Below are 17,642 nucleotides of genomic sequence, written 5' to 3' on the forward strand. Positions count from 1 at the left end.
GCGTCAGGAGCTATGGGTGATATACACGCTTAAGAGCGTCAGGAGTCAAGAAAGTCTGTGGGCGAGTTAAAAATCAGGGGTCATAGCTGACAGTTGGGTTGTGGTGGTTGTGTCAAAGAACATAGGTCAGAGGTCACCTCCAAGGTAGCGGTTGGGATTCGGCGCCCCCGGTTGGCCCGCCGCGCGCCGCCTCCGTCGCCCCGCCCCTTCCCCTTAAGCCCCGCCCCACCCAGCGCTTGGAACTCGAAGGCCGAGCGCAGCCGAGGCGTCGAGCGACTGGCGCAGGGACCCCGCGGGCAGCGGCGGCTCCAGCGGCGCTTTCGGCGGCGTCCGCCTCCGCTCTCTCGCCCCCGGCGCTCGGCCCGGCCGCCCGGCGCCGCCTCCCGGGAAGATGGCGCTGCACTTCCAGGTCAGTGCGCTCTGCGCCGCGCTTCCCCGCTCCGCCGCCCCGGCACCCCGGCGGGCACTGAGGGCCGAGGACGGCGGCGGAGGCCCCTGGGCTGCGAGCCGGCGCCCCGGAACCCGGCCCCTGCGCTCTTGCCGTCCTGGAGCCCCGGCGCGGCACTGGCCTGGGCGGCAAACCCCGGGCCGGGTGTCGAGGGAGGGGCGGCCCGAGCCCGGGGGTGGCGGGCGGAGGGGCTGGGCCGGGATGGAGCTCGCCGCTCCCGCGCGGGGCAGATGCTGAGGACCGGCCGGGCGGGAGCCGCGCTCCCCGGCGCCTCGGAACGGGCGGGAACGGCGCCTCTGGCGGCTCCCGGGCAGGTGGGAGCCCGAGCTGGGGCGGCTTTTGGCGCGTCCCGGGCGGCCGCCGAGCGCCGGGCACCAGCCTTCCCGCCTTCCCGCCGCGTCGCCCGCCGCCACACAGTTGGAACCGAGCTCGAGGGGGTCTGGGGTCCGCCGCCAGAGCGCGGCCGGCTGCTGGACTTTAATTGGCTGGCGGCGGCGGGGGCTGCATCTGTAGGGAGTTGCGAAGGGCTCCGCAGCAGCCTCATTGGAGGAGGAAACGGAGGCAGAGCGCGCGCGAGAGGATCGCAGAGATAATATAAGGATGGCCAGCGGGCTTGAGGAAAAAGGCCCTTGTTCTCTGGCGCTGCACTATCATAACGTTCAGGTATTCATTCAACAAACGTTTGTTGAGTCCTCACTATGTCTCAGGCACTGTGCAACGTTCTGGGAGCTAGAGGATTGCAGCATCTTACTATGATTACAGGTAAATACAATACATGTGAAAAATGGTATGATAGAATTATGCACAGGGTATCATGGGAGCATAGCAATGTAGTCAACCCAGTGTGTGTATGTATGTGTATGTGTTGAAAGGAGTGAGGCAGAGCCAAGAGCCAAGGGATGCTTTGAGCTTCTTGCCTTCGTCCACTTATTGGGTGTTAGGCACCAAAGATAAGAGCTCTGAGCAAGAGAGTACAGATCATGATTTTCTACTCTAAGGGAACTTGCTGTCTAGTGGGTCACACTTCCCGTGCCGCTGATGACAACAGAAGCGGACAAAGAAACAAGACGCAGCAAAAAGACACAGAAAACAGACAACCGGGGGAGGGGAGGGGAATTAAATAAATAAAAATAAATCTTTAAAAAAAAAAAAAAAAAGAATTGTTAGGAGTCAGGTGAAAAGGAAGGGAAAGGGATAGAGGCAGAAGGACGATATGAGCTAAGACAAAGGACTGTGGAAGAACATGGTGAGTAATGAACTTGGGCATCATCTGTAGGTAGATGATGACAGAAGTAACAGATGGCAAGGTGGCATAGGTGAGGAGAGAACCTGCACTTGGAATCTGTAGACTTATATTTGACTCAAAATTAACCATTTACTGTATGCTTGATTTTGAGCAACTTATATATATGTTTGCTACCTGAGCCTTAGTTTTTTCACCTGTAAAATAGGTTAGCTGAAAATACGTACTTTGTAGGAGTCAACTTTTCAGGATTGGTTTGCAGAACAAATGGAAATGCTTTGTAAACTATAAATCCTGAAAAAAGTATCCGATTCATTGTAGAAAGAAGAGGTCCAAGAGGTCCAGGAATAAGCCTTCAGGGTTGCTCAGGAAAAGGTAGTGAGGGGGAGAAGAAACAGAGTTTTGGGAAATGAATGCTTTTGAGATAAAGGCAGTGTCTATTAATGATGATCAAGAAGCTCAATTCCAGAAGAGGAAAGATATAGGGAAGTAATTGAATAGAGCTCTAAGTTCAATTGAGGGAGAATTTTTATGGTTTATCTATTTTTATTATTAGGGTACAAAAGCCTTTATTCTTTTTTTCTAATTTTATTGAGGTATAATTGACATAAACTAAACTGCACATATTTAAACTGTGCAGTTAGGTAAGTTTTGATACACACATGCCTACATATACCCACACACCTGTGAAATCATCTCCAAAATCCAGGTAATGAACATGGTAATCACTTCCCAAAGTGTCCTGGTGCCCCTTTGTAATTTCTCCTTTCCCCCCTCCCTCCCCTCCAGCCAGGAAACCACTGATATGCTTTCTCACCCTTTAGGTTAGTTGACATTTTTATAGAATTTTATATACATTTTATGTCCAACTCCTTTTACTCAGCATCCATGTTTTTTTTTTTTTGTTTTTTGTTTTTTTTTTTTAAAGATTTATTTTTATTTATTTAATTCCCCTCCCCTCCCCCGGTTGTCTGTTTTCTGTGTCTTTTTGCTGCGTCTTGTTTCTTTGTCCGCTTCTGTTGTCGTCAGCGGCACGGGAAGTGTGGGCGGCGCCATTCCTCGGCAGGCTGCTCCCTCCTTCGCGCTGGGTGGCTCTCCTTACGGGTGCACTCCTTGCGCGTGGGGCTCCCCTACGCGGGGGACACTCCTATGTGGCTCGGCACTCCTTGCGCGCATCAGCACTGCGCATGGCCAGCTCCACACGGGTCAAGGAGGCCCGGGGCTTGAACCGCGGACCTCCCATGTGGTAGACGGACGCCCTAACCACTGGGCCAAAGTCCGTTTCCAGCATCCATGTTTTGATAGGTAGCTATTAGCAACATATAAAAAGCATGAAGGAGATGTGTGGGAATTGTAATATAGAAAGAAGCCACATCATTTTGGGGCCACTTGTATGTCAAATTCCAGGGCCAGGGATGAGTTCATAATAATTTGAAAGATTCTTATTTATACTGTAGGCAGGATTGTGTCCTTGCCTCCTAGGATATAGAAGTTGCATGCTCTTTGTTTATAGCTGATAGTTACTTTATGGGAGGTAAGTAATGTCCAGTTCTCCTTGTTCTACCTATTATTTATATGGGCTTCTAATAATTACTTTTGAAAGATTTAGAAACCTGTTGTTATTATCCTTTATCTCTTTGACTACCTGTTACATCTCACACTTTGCTGAGCACATTTCATGTGTTTAATCCATTCAGTGACCCTTACAAGGGTATTATTATTATTAAGCCTTATAGAAACTTTAACCTGATTTATCTGCAAACCAAGAAGGGACCCATTTCTCTGACATTAAGCACATTTTCATAAATCAGTGTATAAAAGTCAGATGCCACCTGATGGATTTACTGTGAAAAAGATAGTCACTACTCATTGACAAAATCTCTGAAAAGTCAAATGCTAATCAGAAGATTGCTTGGTTAGTCAGCAGTAACCACATTGTGAGTTTGTTAAATCTTTTATGTTTAGATAATGTCTTTCCATTAGGTTAAGGGTTTTAGCGCATGTATTTTTTTCTCTAAAAAAGGGCATGTGTTTCTCTAGATAGGTCAGGTGTGTATTATAATTGTTACCATTACAGAGAGAGAGAGAAACTTGATTTACCCCTTTGTCTCAGTCTTTTCTAAGAAAAAGTAAAAGTGTTTCCCTTTTATCTCATACCACCTTTCATTTATTAATAATTTGAAATATATTTTGGGGAAAAACAATTGGTAATGTTGTTGGTAACCTACAGAATTGAGTGGGAGAGAGTGTAAACTATAATGTAAATTATAATCCATGCTTAGTGGCAATGCTCCACATGTGTTCATCAGTTGCAATGTATGTACCACAGTAATGAAAGAAGTTGTTAATGTGGGGAAGGGTGGGAGATGTGGGGAATGGGGCATATGGGAATCCCTTGTCTTTTTTGTGTAACATTTTGTGTAATCTAAGTATCTTTTCAAAAAATTAAAAATATATTTTAAAAGAATTAAATACTATCTAAATATACTCCAGACTTGTTCTGTCTTGAGATTCTTTAAATCAATATAGGAAAATAGGCAAGATTATTTCCAGAACTTTTCGAGATTTAGAAATATTAGTAATATTTGTAATATTAGTTACCTAGGACTGGCATCATAAACTTGGTGCTTAAAACAATAGAAATTTAATATCTAACAGCTCTACAGGGCAAACGTCTGAAATCAAGGTGTTGGCAGGGTTGGTTCCTTCTGCAGCCTCTGAGGAGGAATCTGTTCCATGCCTCTCTCAGTTTCTGGTGGCTACTACCAATCCGTGGTGTTCCTTGACTTGTAGCTGCATTACTCCATTCTCTGCCTCTGTCTTCATAAGGCATTCTCCGAGTCTGTGTCTCTGAGTTTTTCTGTTTCTCAGATAATAACAACTAGCCTTTATAGTATGTACTGTGTGTCAGAAGTTACATGGCACTAACTCATTTAATCCTCCAAACAAATCTATGAGGTAGGCCCTAATTTAGTCTCATTTTTGCTTCCTTTTGTTTTGTTACACAGTTAGGTCTTGTCATTGTCTCTGACTTAGCTCTATTTGCAGTCAGTCTGCTTCTTCAACGAATCTTAGACACGAATGCATGACAGCAGGGTCATTTTATCATTAAATTATTCTGGGTTTTATCAGTTCTAAATTTCACTCCTTTGGATTTATTAGATGAAGGAAAATACTTCTGACATTGGTCACAAGAGGGAAAAAGCCCTTTTTCTTTTTCTATTTCTTGGAGAAAATATGGGACTTCGTAATTATGAACTATAAATTTTCTGTGCGTTTTAATATGTACTAATGAGAGTACTAATGATAGTACTCTTTAAGTCTATCTAGGTGGGGGAAATATCTAGGTGGTCATCTATCTTAATTTATCTTCTTGAAACTTCTCTCTTGGACTTCTGTTTTCACTCCAGCAAAAAATTTCCAAGTCTGGGATGCTAGGAGGGAGGAGGAAAATGCCAGAAAGCAGTCAAGGATAGAGGAGAGGAAAGAAAGAACGGAGCTAGAGGAAGTCTTATTTCAGTGTTACCTGAGAATTCCTATTTGGAGAAGGTGTGTGCATTTGAGGGAGTGTTTGGACTTGTGTAGCTGTAAGGCTGCCACATAAGAATTCAGGCTAGAAAGACCAAAACATTGTATTTCTTTAGAAATATTTCAACATTGAAATCTGTGTCAATTTTTTATCCTCCACTGAATAATTTTCTAGTACAAGTTCAGAAAGAAGTAAAGTATTTTTTGTTCTTTTACTTACACCCTCCACCTCATAAATTTTCCTTTGGTTTTAGTAAGATCCCTTTAGCAAGAATTTTTTTATGCAACTCTTAAAAGCGAGCATTCTTTTCAGCAAAAAATGATGCATTATTTTTTCCTTTGTTCAGATTGTATCCCTGTGCCTAGTATCTTCAGATGAAGTTATATTTATGCACAGAATGAATTATTCTTTGCACTTATAAAATGGGGCCTACAACATGATATATAGTTATTACATTGCTGGAAATACTATGGGGTCAGTCAGTTCCTGGAAATAATGAGATAGTTGGCCTGCAGCACTGTAAGTTGTTAGTTCAGAAGCCCCAAATGAGCATATATTTATAATTATCATTTCTTTTTTGTAGATGGAGTAATTGAAATTTTCACAATTTGAGAAAGATTTGTAAATTGGCATATTGTCTGCAATACATGAACATTTCCTCACCTGTCTCTCTAGCTTCATCTGGCATCTCCTTGCTAGTTACCAGTCAAAGTGACCTTTCATTTCCTTGAAATGACCAAAACCCCTTTGCACTGCAAGACTTCAAGGCCCTGGTAAATGCTGTTTCTTTGCCTGGAATGCCTCATCTGTTTTGTCTTTTTTAATTTTTTTATTTTTTTGTTTTTTAAATCTGGCTCACCCCTTCCGGCCTCAGCATAAATGTTACTTTACTTCTTTGAGTAAGCCTTTCTTAATTTCTTAGATTAAGCAATTCCTCCCTTTCCATTGCAGAATTGTCAATTTTACAGTTAATTTTAGGGGCAGAGGATGTGTCTGTTTTGTTCATCCCAGGTGAGAACTGGTAGCTAATAAACTTTTATTGAATTAATGAAAAAGATCATGAAAAATGTGTTGTAGGGAAGGCAGACCTATAAATTATATATGCATCACTCAGTCTTTAGACACATTGTCTTCTCTGATTATCCTCACTCTCTTAGTGGTTTCATTCATGCTCATGACATTCTGTTCCATGAAATAACCTGTGGTAAGTTTCCTTACTTTTTTTCACTCAAGTAAAATGTTAATTTTTTTTTTCCTTCCCAAGAGTTTGGCTGAATTGGAAGTATTATGTACTCACCTCTATGTAGGGACTGATCTTACACAAAGAATAGAGGCTGAGAAAGCTCTTCTGGAACTTATTGACAGCCCAGAATGTCTCAGCAAGTGTCAACTTTTATTAGAACAAGGAACCGTAAGTATTTGATAACAGTGATTAACCATGAAAGATTAGTAGGTATATGTCAGGGTTAATGAACTGATGTGTATTCACAATGATAACTGATAGATAATGCCACATATCTCTTTTTCTATAGTTTATCTCACTGTCAAAGAGATTAATTAGGGAAATAATTAGCAAGTCTGGAAAGCAAACTTAGGGTACTTCAGGGAAGAGCCCAGGAACTAAATATAGAGATCCCTTTTATGTCTCGTATCACTGGACAAAATTGCATTTTTAGAAAGTCTAGTAACACCTTTAAAATAAGAAATCTAGAAGGGGGAGCAGGTTGTAATTCACTCTGCCACATGAAGGAATAATTCAGAATAAGCTAACTACTTTTTGCCTGTCTCTCTTTTATAAGTTCATAGCCATTCATTCAGAAATCATCCAGCAAATACTTAAATGTAAAACCAGGTACTGTATTGCATACTTCGTTGTACATGCTTTACAGGAGCTCTTGGTTTTTTCCGGGAAACCAGATTTATGTAAATAAAGAACAATGAAATTGATGTGGTAAGCACTACAGAAAGAAATTGCCTGTTCTAGAGGTCAGCAAACTTTTTCTGTAAAGAACCCGATAGTAAATATTTTAGGCTTTGTAGGCCAAGAGGCAAAATCAGGGATGTTTTGTAGGTAATTCTATAACAAGAGATAAACCAAGTTTCCATGACATTTTATTGATGAAATGTAAAATATTTAACAATTGAGTATAATTTTTCGTAATACAGGTCTACTAATGAGAAAAATGGAATGATCCTCTTAGGGATAACATTTTGCTTAAGTGAGTTTCCAAGGTAGTGTTCCCTGTCATCAGCATCGATTGTAAATGTTCAGATGTTAACACTGATTTGTAAAAAGATTTTATGCATTTCCTCTTTGAAAATGTTCTTTTGCACATATAGGTACTGTCAGATACTGATACCAATCCATGAGCATATGATTTAATTGAGTATATTTATCACTTAGAAGGCATTTGTAGAATTCTATTAAATCTTCTCTAGATATTTGCCTTTTAGCATGTTATTACATTGCAAATTAATCACTTCCAATTGAAGGTTATGTGGAAGCTCCTCAGTTGCACAGTTAAATGGATTTTGAAATATGGAAATTTCATTTGCACTTGCATCAAGGTCTGAGAAACATTACTGGAATTGTAGTTTGAGCTCAGAAAATATAAACACTGCAAATTTGTGTGGGAATGAAGATCTCGCTACTTTCTTTACCTTTTGCCAATGGAAAGTGCATAAAGCAGTTTGACCTTACTTGTGATATAAACAGTGTTAGTTGTCATGGAAATGACTTTTTTGCATCATAAGTTTCACATATAAGTACTAAGCACTCCTCTTTACCTTTAGACAATTTTGTAATGTTAGGTTGAATTCATTAAGAAACATATCACATCTGTAGCAAAAGCTAATTTACAAAGTCTTTTAGTAATAGTTGTTGAGGTAGTTCTCATTCAGAAAAATTTCGGTCTGACCTATCTGAGCTCAGAAAGTTGCAATAAGGGAAAGCGGACCTGGCCCAATGGATAGGGTGTCCGCCTACCACATGGGAGGTCCGCGGTTCAAACCCTGGGCCTCCTTGACCCGTGTGGAGCTGGCCCATGCGCAGTGCTGATGCGCGCAAGGAGTGCCGGGCCATGCTGGGGTGGCCCCCATGTAGGGGAGCCCCACGCGCAAGGAGTATGCCCCATAAGGAGAGCCGCCACCCAGCGCGAAAGAAAATGCAGCCTGCCCAAGAATGGTGCCACACACACGGAGAACTGACACAACAAAACGATGCAACAAAATGAAACACAGATTCCCGGTGCCGCTGATAAGGATAGAAGCGGTCACAGAAGAACACAGCAAATGGACACAGAGAGCAGACAAATGGGGGAGGGGAGGCGGGGAGGGAGATAAATAAATAAATCTTTTTTAAAAAAAAGTTGCAATAAAAATTCTCTATTGCTAAGCTAATAAATTATTATGTGGTGGGGTAAGTTAAGATATTCAGCTTCTGTTTCTGAAAGAAACTCACAGAACCTAAAGATAAAGAAGTCCACTCTTAACACTACTAGTTCATTGGCACCCATAGATTCAAATATTACAAAGGACCTAATGATTAATAATATAATAAATAACCTTAGATATTAAGCTTCTTACATTTTCACTAACTTTGTAGATTTTTCCAACTAAGTCCTTTTCTGCTCCACGTATTATTACCACTATCATTTGCAACACATCTTAGCAGATTCTACTTCAGGTTATACTGAACTAATGTCTTCTCAACGTTTTTGAAAATAATCTAGCCTATAGTTCCATACAGACAATTCTGTATGAGGGTAATTCTTCAGTCATGTCACTGGGCATTGACTTCTGGAATAAATAGTATTGCTAACAGTAACACTATGTATCTGCAAGTATTGGCAAGATCTGTTGACTCATCAAGAACCAAGGAAAACTCCTTGTTTTTAAATTGACTTTTGATGTTGATCCAGTGTTTTCAACTCTTTGAACATTTGTTCTTACCAAAAGGCTAGTAATCATAAACAATTTTATAATCTCACATATAACTTTGGCTGCTGCAATAAAATTATGGTGACTTAACTAACTCACTATTATGAAACCATCAATAAATAAGCCACTTGGAAATTTAACTTTGGTTGCAGCCCCATTTTCATTTTTTATTTCTGTGAAGTAAGTCGGCTGTGTTAAGATATTCCATTTTAATTTTTCTACTCTTTCTGACTGTTGATTTCCCATGAGTTGGAAAGATTGTGATGAGTGCTTAGTTTGCTATCATCAACATATATTGTACTCTTTTAGGACAGCTATTGTGTCATTGCATAAAAAATGCAGTGCTTTGGCATCTAATTCAATAACAAAATAATTCAAACTCTACCATGGCTTAAAAGTTAAGACATTAGAAGTCCACTACATTTTTTTCTTATCCTGACAGGATAGTTATGCAAGGATGATAATAAAAAGTACATGTCATGTCATGGTGATATACCCATGGCATGACATCACAGCAGTTAGAAGTGGTGTGAGCACCACACATGGTCTCAGTCTCAACTATTCAACTTTGCCGTTATAGTGCAAAAGCAACCACAGACAATATGTAAATGAACGATTATGACTGTGTTCCAAGCTTTATGGACACTGAAATTTTTATTTCATATAACTTCTACATGTCAGAAAATATTCTGATTTTTTCCCCAAACTTTTAAAATTGTGAAAACCATTCTTAGGTCATGGATCATATAAAAACAGATGGCAGGCAGGATTTGGTCCACAGGCTGTTTGCTGACCCCTGGTCTAGATAGGCAAAAAAAGGGATTCTTTGCAAGGAATTGCTGATCATCGAGAGAATACCTGAACTAAATTTGAAGGATATTACTGTGTTTAGAGCATTTTAGTACACTATTAAGACAATTTGTGACCAGAAAGGATATGGTCAGTCATGGGTCTAAAGAATTGGGAATGTCGGGATGGGGAAGACATGAAAGGAACTGAAAGAAGTTTTTTGTAGCTAGAGCACAGTGAGAGTGTAACCAGATGAATTTGAAGAGATAGGCAAAGGCCAGATTATGCAGGATCATGTAGACTGTAGTGAAGAGTATTTGATTTAAACTTGCTCATAGTCATTTATTTCTCTGCTTGCTTATTGTTACTTGAAAAGGCTATCTACACCTCCCTCAACTAGCGTTCCCTTACAAGGGATTGTGTGTATTTGTGTGTGAAAGAGAGAGGGGTAGTAGGAGAGAAAATTAATTAACTTTAACCTTTGTAAATCTGCCAATTTGGAAAACTGGAAAATTTCCCATCATTGTTTAGGAAAGTTTCCATCATCGTGTGTGTGTTGTGTATTTTTTTTTTTTTTAAGGAGATGCGGGGGATTGAACCCTAGACCTTGTACATGCTAAGCAGGCACTCAACCACTGAGTTATGCCTGCTTCCCTTTCATTGTGTTTTGATTATCCTAATTCCTCCTGTAATAATAATAATAATTAAAAATTTATTGTTCTTTTCAGACATCCTATGCTCAACTCCTTGCAGCAACATGTCTTTCAAAACTCATTAGCCGAGATTGTCCTTTACCTGTTGAACAGAGGATAGATATACGTAAGTAGTTTATTATGCTTTTATAAAATTGCACTTTAAAAATATACAACTCCTTGTAAAATATGCTAAATGGTTACCAAGTGTGCCAATTATTTGATTCTGTCCGTTTTTTTTTTTTAAGATGAATAGTTTAAGTTTCCTTTCCCTATCCAGTGATGAACACTAGTGTGAGTTAACGCAAAGCAATGTGTAATCAAAAAAAGCATTTGTTTAGTTTAATAATAAATAACAACTACTGTTTCATAGTGTGTACTATTTGCTAGAATTTGCACTGTGCCATTTTATCCCCTGTACAAGCTTATGAGTGGGCATTATTGTTATCCTCATTTTGCAGTTGAGGAGATTAGATTTAGGTGCTATAACTTGCCCAAGACCACACAGCTAGGAAATAGAGCTGTGGTTCAAAGCCAGGCAATCTGTGTTGAGTATGTGCTTTCAACCTTTGTCTTACCCACATAGACAACTGAATGACAGGAAAGAAATCATCTTTCACGTATTTCTCAGGACACTATATCAGAATCATTTAATGTGTCTTGTTTGCGTCATATATTTTACTAGTATTCTCTAAACACCTAGAGTCTTAGGCACTGCCAAAAAACCTGGAGAAGGGTTTATCCATGCACTTATAAACTTGTGTGTGTAAGAAAGCAAAAGGGAGAAGTTTACGTTTTTAAAAAATAAGAGTTTTAAAGGTATAAACCTAAGTCATAAAACATTGTGGTTTTGTGTATTTGACTTATTACTTTTTTAAAATGGGTACTTATTTTAAAGAAAAGAATACTCATTAAAGGAAATTTGGAAAAAAAGAGGAAAGTAAGAAACCTACAACACAAATAGACCAACTTAAAACAAGTTTTGCATGTGAAAGTGGAAACTGTCTCTTGATTGTCCCAAACAAAGGTCCATAAATCAGTATCCCCATTTGACATTTTCTTTGTATATGTGGTGCAAATCTCTGATTTCTGATTAAGACACTGAATTAGTATGCTTTAATAACAAATATTGCAAAATATTTCAAACAAGAAAGAATGGGTTTCCTTTATGAGTTTCTTTGGTTTGACTTAACAGTCTTGTTTCTATAATAAGAATAGAATGTTTGTCATGACATGATGTATCTAAGTGATATGTGTTAGTAGAATAATAGACCTATCAGTTAAAATGGAAAAGGCAAAGAATTGCTTCAGCAGCCACATTTCCTTTATCAGTTCCAAAATTCACAGTTCTTCCTGATATGGTCCCACTCTACATATCTCATTATTTCCCAGCATAAACTCTATTGCCATTTTCTCTGTGTATAATCTGCACTATACTCTATTACAAGTCTATAACAAGTCTTAAAATGACTTGTTCATCAGTTAAATAGCATTCCCTCAGCTTAGTATTGAAGTCTCTTCATGAGCTTGTTGTTGAAGGGCCATTCTTAACTCTGATAGCCTTATATCTTCTTTGATACTAGCCTGTTAATTGTGCCAGAAGGTCCTCTCTTCAGGCTACCTTGTTTCTGCTTCTGTGCCTTTTCGTAGCTTGCAGTGCTATCCTTTTCATCTTTATTCAAATGACTCTCATATTACTGTCAGAGTTACATAAGATATTTGATGGGAAGCACTTAGGTAATTTTTGATATGTTTCATAAATGCTAGATATTGTTATTATCACATAGGCCTTTGACTCTTAGTGGGCTTCTACTGCATAGCTTTCCAGCTTTCTGTTAACTCTGATCCAAGAGTTTTCCAGCTGTTTTTTGTTTTGTTTTTAAATACCAAAATAGTAGCAGTTTATTAGGGAACTTATAAACTGGGAAGCTTGTCATAGGCAACTGCAGAACTTTTTTAATATAATATTTTTTATTTTAATTTTTTTTATTTTTAAAGAAGCTTTAGATTACATGAATGTTACATAAAAAATATAGGGATTCCGATATGTTCCAGCCCCTCCCCCTCTCACACTTTCCCCCATTCACAACCTCTTTCAGTTGTGTGGTACATTTGTTATAATTAATGGGAACATATTGAAGCATTGCTACTAACTATGGTCTAGTTTACATTATAGTTTACACTTTGCACTGCACAATTTTATAGGTTTTGGCAAAATGTATAATGGCCTTTATCTATCCTTGCAATATCATGCAGGACAATTTCGAATGTCCCCAAAATGCCCCATGTTACACCTCTTCATCCCTCTTATTCCCCAGAACCTCTGGTGGCCACTGCTTGTATGTCAGTGATAAAAGTTCTTCCACTGCTAAAATAATAATAAATCTACTTCAGTCCCCAGTTACATTCCCTCCTTATGTTTGTTCATTCCTCAATCTTGAGGATTTGGGGATGGTGATGCCCACTCTGTTTCTAATTGAGAAGGAGTCTTAGATCCCATGGTGAAGATGAATAGAACTCTCCTGCTTGCAGTTATGGATACTCTCTGTTATTTGGGATGGGCGTTGTCCATCATCATCCATTTATTAGTTGCCTTGGATGAGTCCAGTGAACTGGAAAGTAGGTATTGCAACTCTGCTAAGATTCAGGACTCAATCAGCATATGAGTAGACTGAAGATTTAAGTCTCTGAGACATATATTTAATGAGTATAGTGCTAATTATAGGTTCAAATAAAAGGGGCAGAAGAGCCACTTGTAGGGAAATTATAAATGAGTTTAACTCTGTTTAATTGGGGAGCATATATTCCAAAGTAAGGCCCACTGGCGGGGTGCTAAATTCCTGAGATTGTCTTCCCTGCCTATAATGTCTAGATGTCTCTATAGCCCTTAAGAACCCCACTGTTTGAGGCACTGTTTTCTGTGGCAGTCAGTGAGAGCCTGCTGAGATGTGCATAAGGCATAACCTCTGGAATGACCTCCTGATTCACTTTGAAATCTCTTAGGTATAAAAACTCATTTGTATTTAACATGTCTTACTTTTTCTCAAGGTCTTTTTTCAAATGCATCATTAATAGGTGCTTGGTAATAATCCCTTGGTGCCAGGGAGGCTCATCCTGGGAGTTATGTCTCACCTTGGGGTTAAAACTACAATGTTGTGCATGTTCTTTTGGTAAATATGGCAGTGGAGGGTTACTGATGCAGGGCATTGGAGGTGGGGGGATATGCAGGATAGGGCACACCTGGGGCATGCTTCTCTGGAATATGAAAGTGTTCACCTTGTCATAGGTGTTCTCTCATGCATGGAAACCTACATAATAAACAAAATAGTAAACTCCCATCCTGGGGAGTCCTGCTGTGTTCTCAGTTAGAGGGGTAAGAATCTTCTCGAGAACATAGGCGGTGCCTAATAGAAGAAAACAGACCAACATGTCAAGCCCTCAATAATATTGCGTGTAATTATGAATCTTATTCTTCAAAAATTGAAACTTAGTGGTGACCATAGGTTCCAAGGGGAGGAGAAGGGAAGAATAGAATAGATGAAACATAGGGAATTTTTAGGACATTTGGAATTGTTCTGCATGACCTTGCGATGATGGGTATAAGTCACTTTAAATTTTGTCAAAACCTGTTAAAGCATACAGTGTAAAATGTTAACCATAATGTAAACCATTGTCCATGGTTAGTAGCAATGCTTCAATATTTGCACATCAGTTGTAACAAATGTACCCTATACATGTAAAATGTTATTAATGGGGCAGAATGGAAGAGGGGTAGTGGGTTGGGTATACAGGAATTCCCTGTATTTTCTTTGTGAATTTTCTATAACGTAAAGCTCCTTTAAAGATAAAGAAGAAGAAAAAAAAAGACACTGGGGGAACATAAGGAAGAAATTGTCACGTATATAAAAAAGACAACAGAGCTTATGATGAAAGACAATAAAAATTTTTTTAAAATTTTATTTAAAATTATTTTTATTCTTTATGTTTATATTTTGTTATTTTTTATTATTTTTATTTGTATATATTTTTCACTTGGTTTTGGGGAAAGTTTTGGATCACACAAGGGTCACAACTCTGGCAAGGATGAATCACTGGCGCATGGTGTCAGGGATGGGGGCTGGGGGGAAGGAGTGTTCCTGGGGCATGCCTCTATTGCATGTGAATATGTTCAAGTGATCATGGGGCATTGTCTTGGTGGGTGGAGACCCACATAATAACTGAAAGAATATTGAATTCCCATCCTGGGAAGTCCTGCTACATTCTAATAGAGTGGGAAGACTCCCCCCAGTACATGGGCAGTATCTAGCAAAGGAGGACACACCATTATGCCAGGCTCTTGATATTGGTGGTAGTACTTGTGAACTTTTCTAGTGAAATGGAAACTTAGCTTAGAATTATATATTGCCTAAGCGTTACCTCATGAAAACCTCCTTTTTGCTTTAATAGTGACCTCTCTCTAACTAAGCCAAATTCAGCATATAAATGCATTGCCTTCCACCTGGCGTGGGACCATATGTATTTTTCTATTAGAGAAGTTGTGAGCTTATAAAACAATCATGCATAATGTGTAGAATTCCCATATATCACCCCTCCACCAACATCTTACATTGTTGTGGAACATCTGTTACAGATTATGAAAGAATATCATCAGACTGTTGCCACTAACTATGGTCAATAGCTTATATTTGGTATATTTTTTCCATTCACTCCCTATCATTTGCACCATGTATTAGTATTGTACTTTTGTTATAGTTCATGAGAGAACATTCTCATATTTGTATCGTTAACTGCAGTTCATTTTCCACCACATGGTTCACTGTTTCCAGCTGATTTTTAAATGTCCCCATGTGTCTTCCTGAACATTTCCTTCTCTTCTTAGTGTGGCATTACCTTATTGTCTTGGGCTGTGATGATAAGATTGTATTGTGTTACTTGATGATTTTCATTGGCACTTATTAGACTGGCATAATCTTATAGTTCTTCTGAAAGCATAACATGAGAATATTTTATATAAAACATTTGGCTGAAATGAATTTTTTCCTGCCTCAGATATACTTATTAGCCAGTATCTTTGGTTGGGCATTCTGAAAAGGGGTACTTATTGGTACCTAGCAGTAGATGTGAAACTTGAATTGGCTCCTATTGGGTTGTTTTATGATAGTGAGGTTGCCCTCCTTGTGGTTTCCACTACCCATGTTTGAGTCCCCCCAATTAAGAAAATTTCAAGATACTAGAAATAAAAGTGTAACTGAAATCAACCAGATTATTTTAATATTCAGGAAGCAGTGTCATCTTTTTACATTTTTTATTGAAATAAAAGATTATATATAGTGAAGCTTAGGAGAACCATATGATGATCAATAGAAGAAACTTCTCTCAGGTCTTAATGCTAGGGAAATCTGTGTTCCTTTTCAAATATGTTTTTATCTTATTTTTTAATCTTATAACTATATGTTTTAAGATTATTAAAAATTTAAGGTTGAAATATAGTTACCAGAACATGTTATTTTAATATCAAAGATTTCACTACAGTTGTGAAGTACAATTGTCGATAGTGTTTTTGGACTGTGGAGTTATTTCCATCAAGGAATTTTTAGTTAAATATTGAGGTATTTACTATTTACCATCTCTTTTCCCTTTTCCAAATGGTGTGCCAACCTTTGGACCCTAAGTAGTAATTAAAACTTTTCCCTTGTTTATATTCTTCTTATATCTTTTCTGATAGACTTTGTGGAACATTTGTTAGCTGACCTCAATTAGTCCATTAAGAAGGTCAGAGCTAAATTTACTGCTGACTTTTAACAATTTTGGTATATTATTCTAAGCTATACTTTATTGTCTTATTCTTACTTTCTTTAATTTCTGAACTTATTTTATCATCTTGTACTATGTGTATTTTTTCTATGCTGTATAAACAGTACAACATACAATTAGTTTCTGTATAATATGACAAGTATTTCTGAAAGAGACCATGACATATGCTCTTGTGTATTAACCACAGGGCTCATGAGAGAAACAGGGTTATGGAAATGACACTCAAAATCTTTTTCAGTGGCACATTAAAAAAACATCATCTAATGAAAGTGTTAGCATAGTTTTACACATATTAAATGGGTGAGATATATATAAATACAGCAATAAATATGATGCTTTATGTTGAAAAATATGCATTATATTTGTGGAAGTGGGCTTGGGAAAGGCTGTAGCTTGTGAGTGGAAGGGAGATTATCTAAAATAGGATGGAAAAGTGTAACACCAGATGAAGAGTGGTGTGTGACTCTTGGTATATGGTGTGTACTACTGGGGTAGCTGGTAGAGGTTTGGTTTTGTTTTATTTTGTTTTTCCATTTTCATTCTCCTCAAGATATTTCTTAATTTCCCTTGTGATTTTTTCTTGACCCTTGGTTATTTAATGCATTAATTTCCACATATTTGTGAATTTTCCGTTTTCCCTCTGTTACTGATTTCTAGCTTCATTCCATTGTGGCCAGAGAAGATACTTTATATGATTTCAGTATTTTTTAATTTATTGAGAATTGTTTTGTGACCTAACATATAGTCAACCTTGAAGAATGATCCATGTATACTAGAGGAGAATGTGTGTTCTGTTACTATCAGGTAAAGTGTTCTATAAACGTCTGTTAGGTACAGTTTGTTTACAGTATTGTTCAGACTTTCCCTTTCCTTATTGATCTTCTATCTAAATGTTCTAATCATTATTAAAAGTGATTTATTGATGTCTCCTACTATTAATGTAGAATCATCTATTTCTTTCTTCAAATCTGTGTGTATTTGCTTCATTTATTTTGGGGCTTTGCCATTAGGTGTGTATGTATTTATAATTATGTCTTCTTATTAAATGGATACCTTTACCAGTATATATGACCTTCTTTGTCCTTGTAACAGTTTTTGACTTAAAGTCTATTTTATCTGATACTAGTATAGCTACCTGAGTGCTCTTTTGGTCACTATTTTTCGTCATCCTTTCACTTTCAACCTACT

At 38.4% G+C, this 17,642-nt stretch overlaps 1 protein-coding gene across 3 annotated transcripts in view; it reads left to right on the plus strand.

Annotated features, from left to right (window-relative positions):
- Positions 1-202: 202 nt before the first annotated feature.
- RANBP17 (RAN binding protein 17) overlaps positions 203-17,642 on the plus strand; it is a 390,979-nt gene continuing 373,539 nt past the window's right edge. The window contains exons 1-4 of one of the 3 annotated variants that reach the window (XM_071211021.1): positions 203-409; positions 5,896-5,993; positions 6,485-6,631; positions 10,677-10,767. Coding sequence is in view for 2 of the 3 variants with exons in the window: in XM_058282154.2 (XP_058138137.1) it covers positions 392-409; positions 6,485-6,631; positions 10,677-10,767 (256 nt within the window). In the remaining variant the exon portion in view is untranslated. The remainder of the gene's footprint in view (positions 410-5,895; positions 5,994-6,484; positions 6,632-10,676; positions 10,768-17,642) is intronic. The other 2 variants (XM_058282154.2, XM_058282162.2) reach the window with 2 other exon arrangements.

This window comes from Dasypus novemcinctus, chromosome 2, assembly GCF_030445035.2.
Source record: "Dasypus novemcinctus isolate mDasNov1 chromosome 2, mDasNov1.1.hap2, whole genome shotgun sequence".
NCBI classification, from domain to species: Eukaryota; Metazoa; Chordata; class Mammalia; order Cingulata; family Dasypodidae; genus Dasypus; species Dasypus novemcinctus.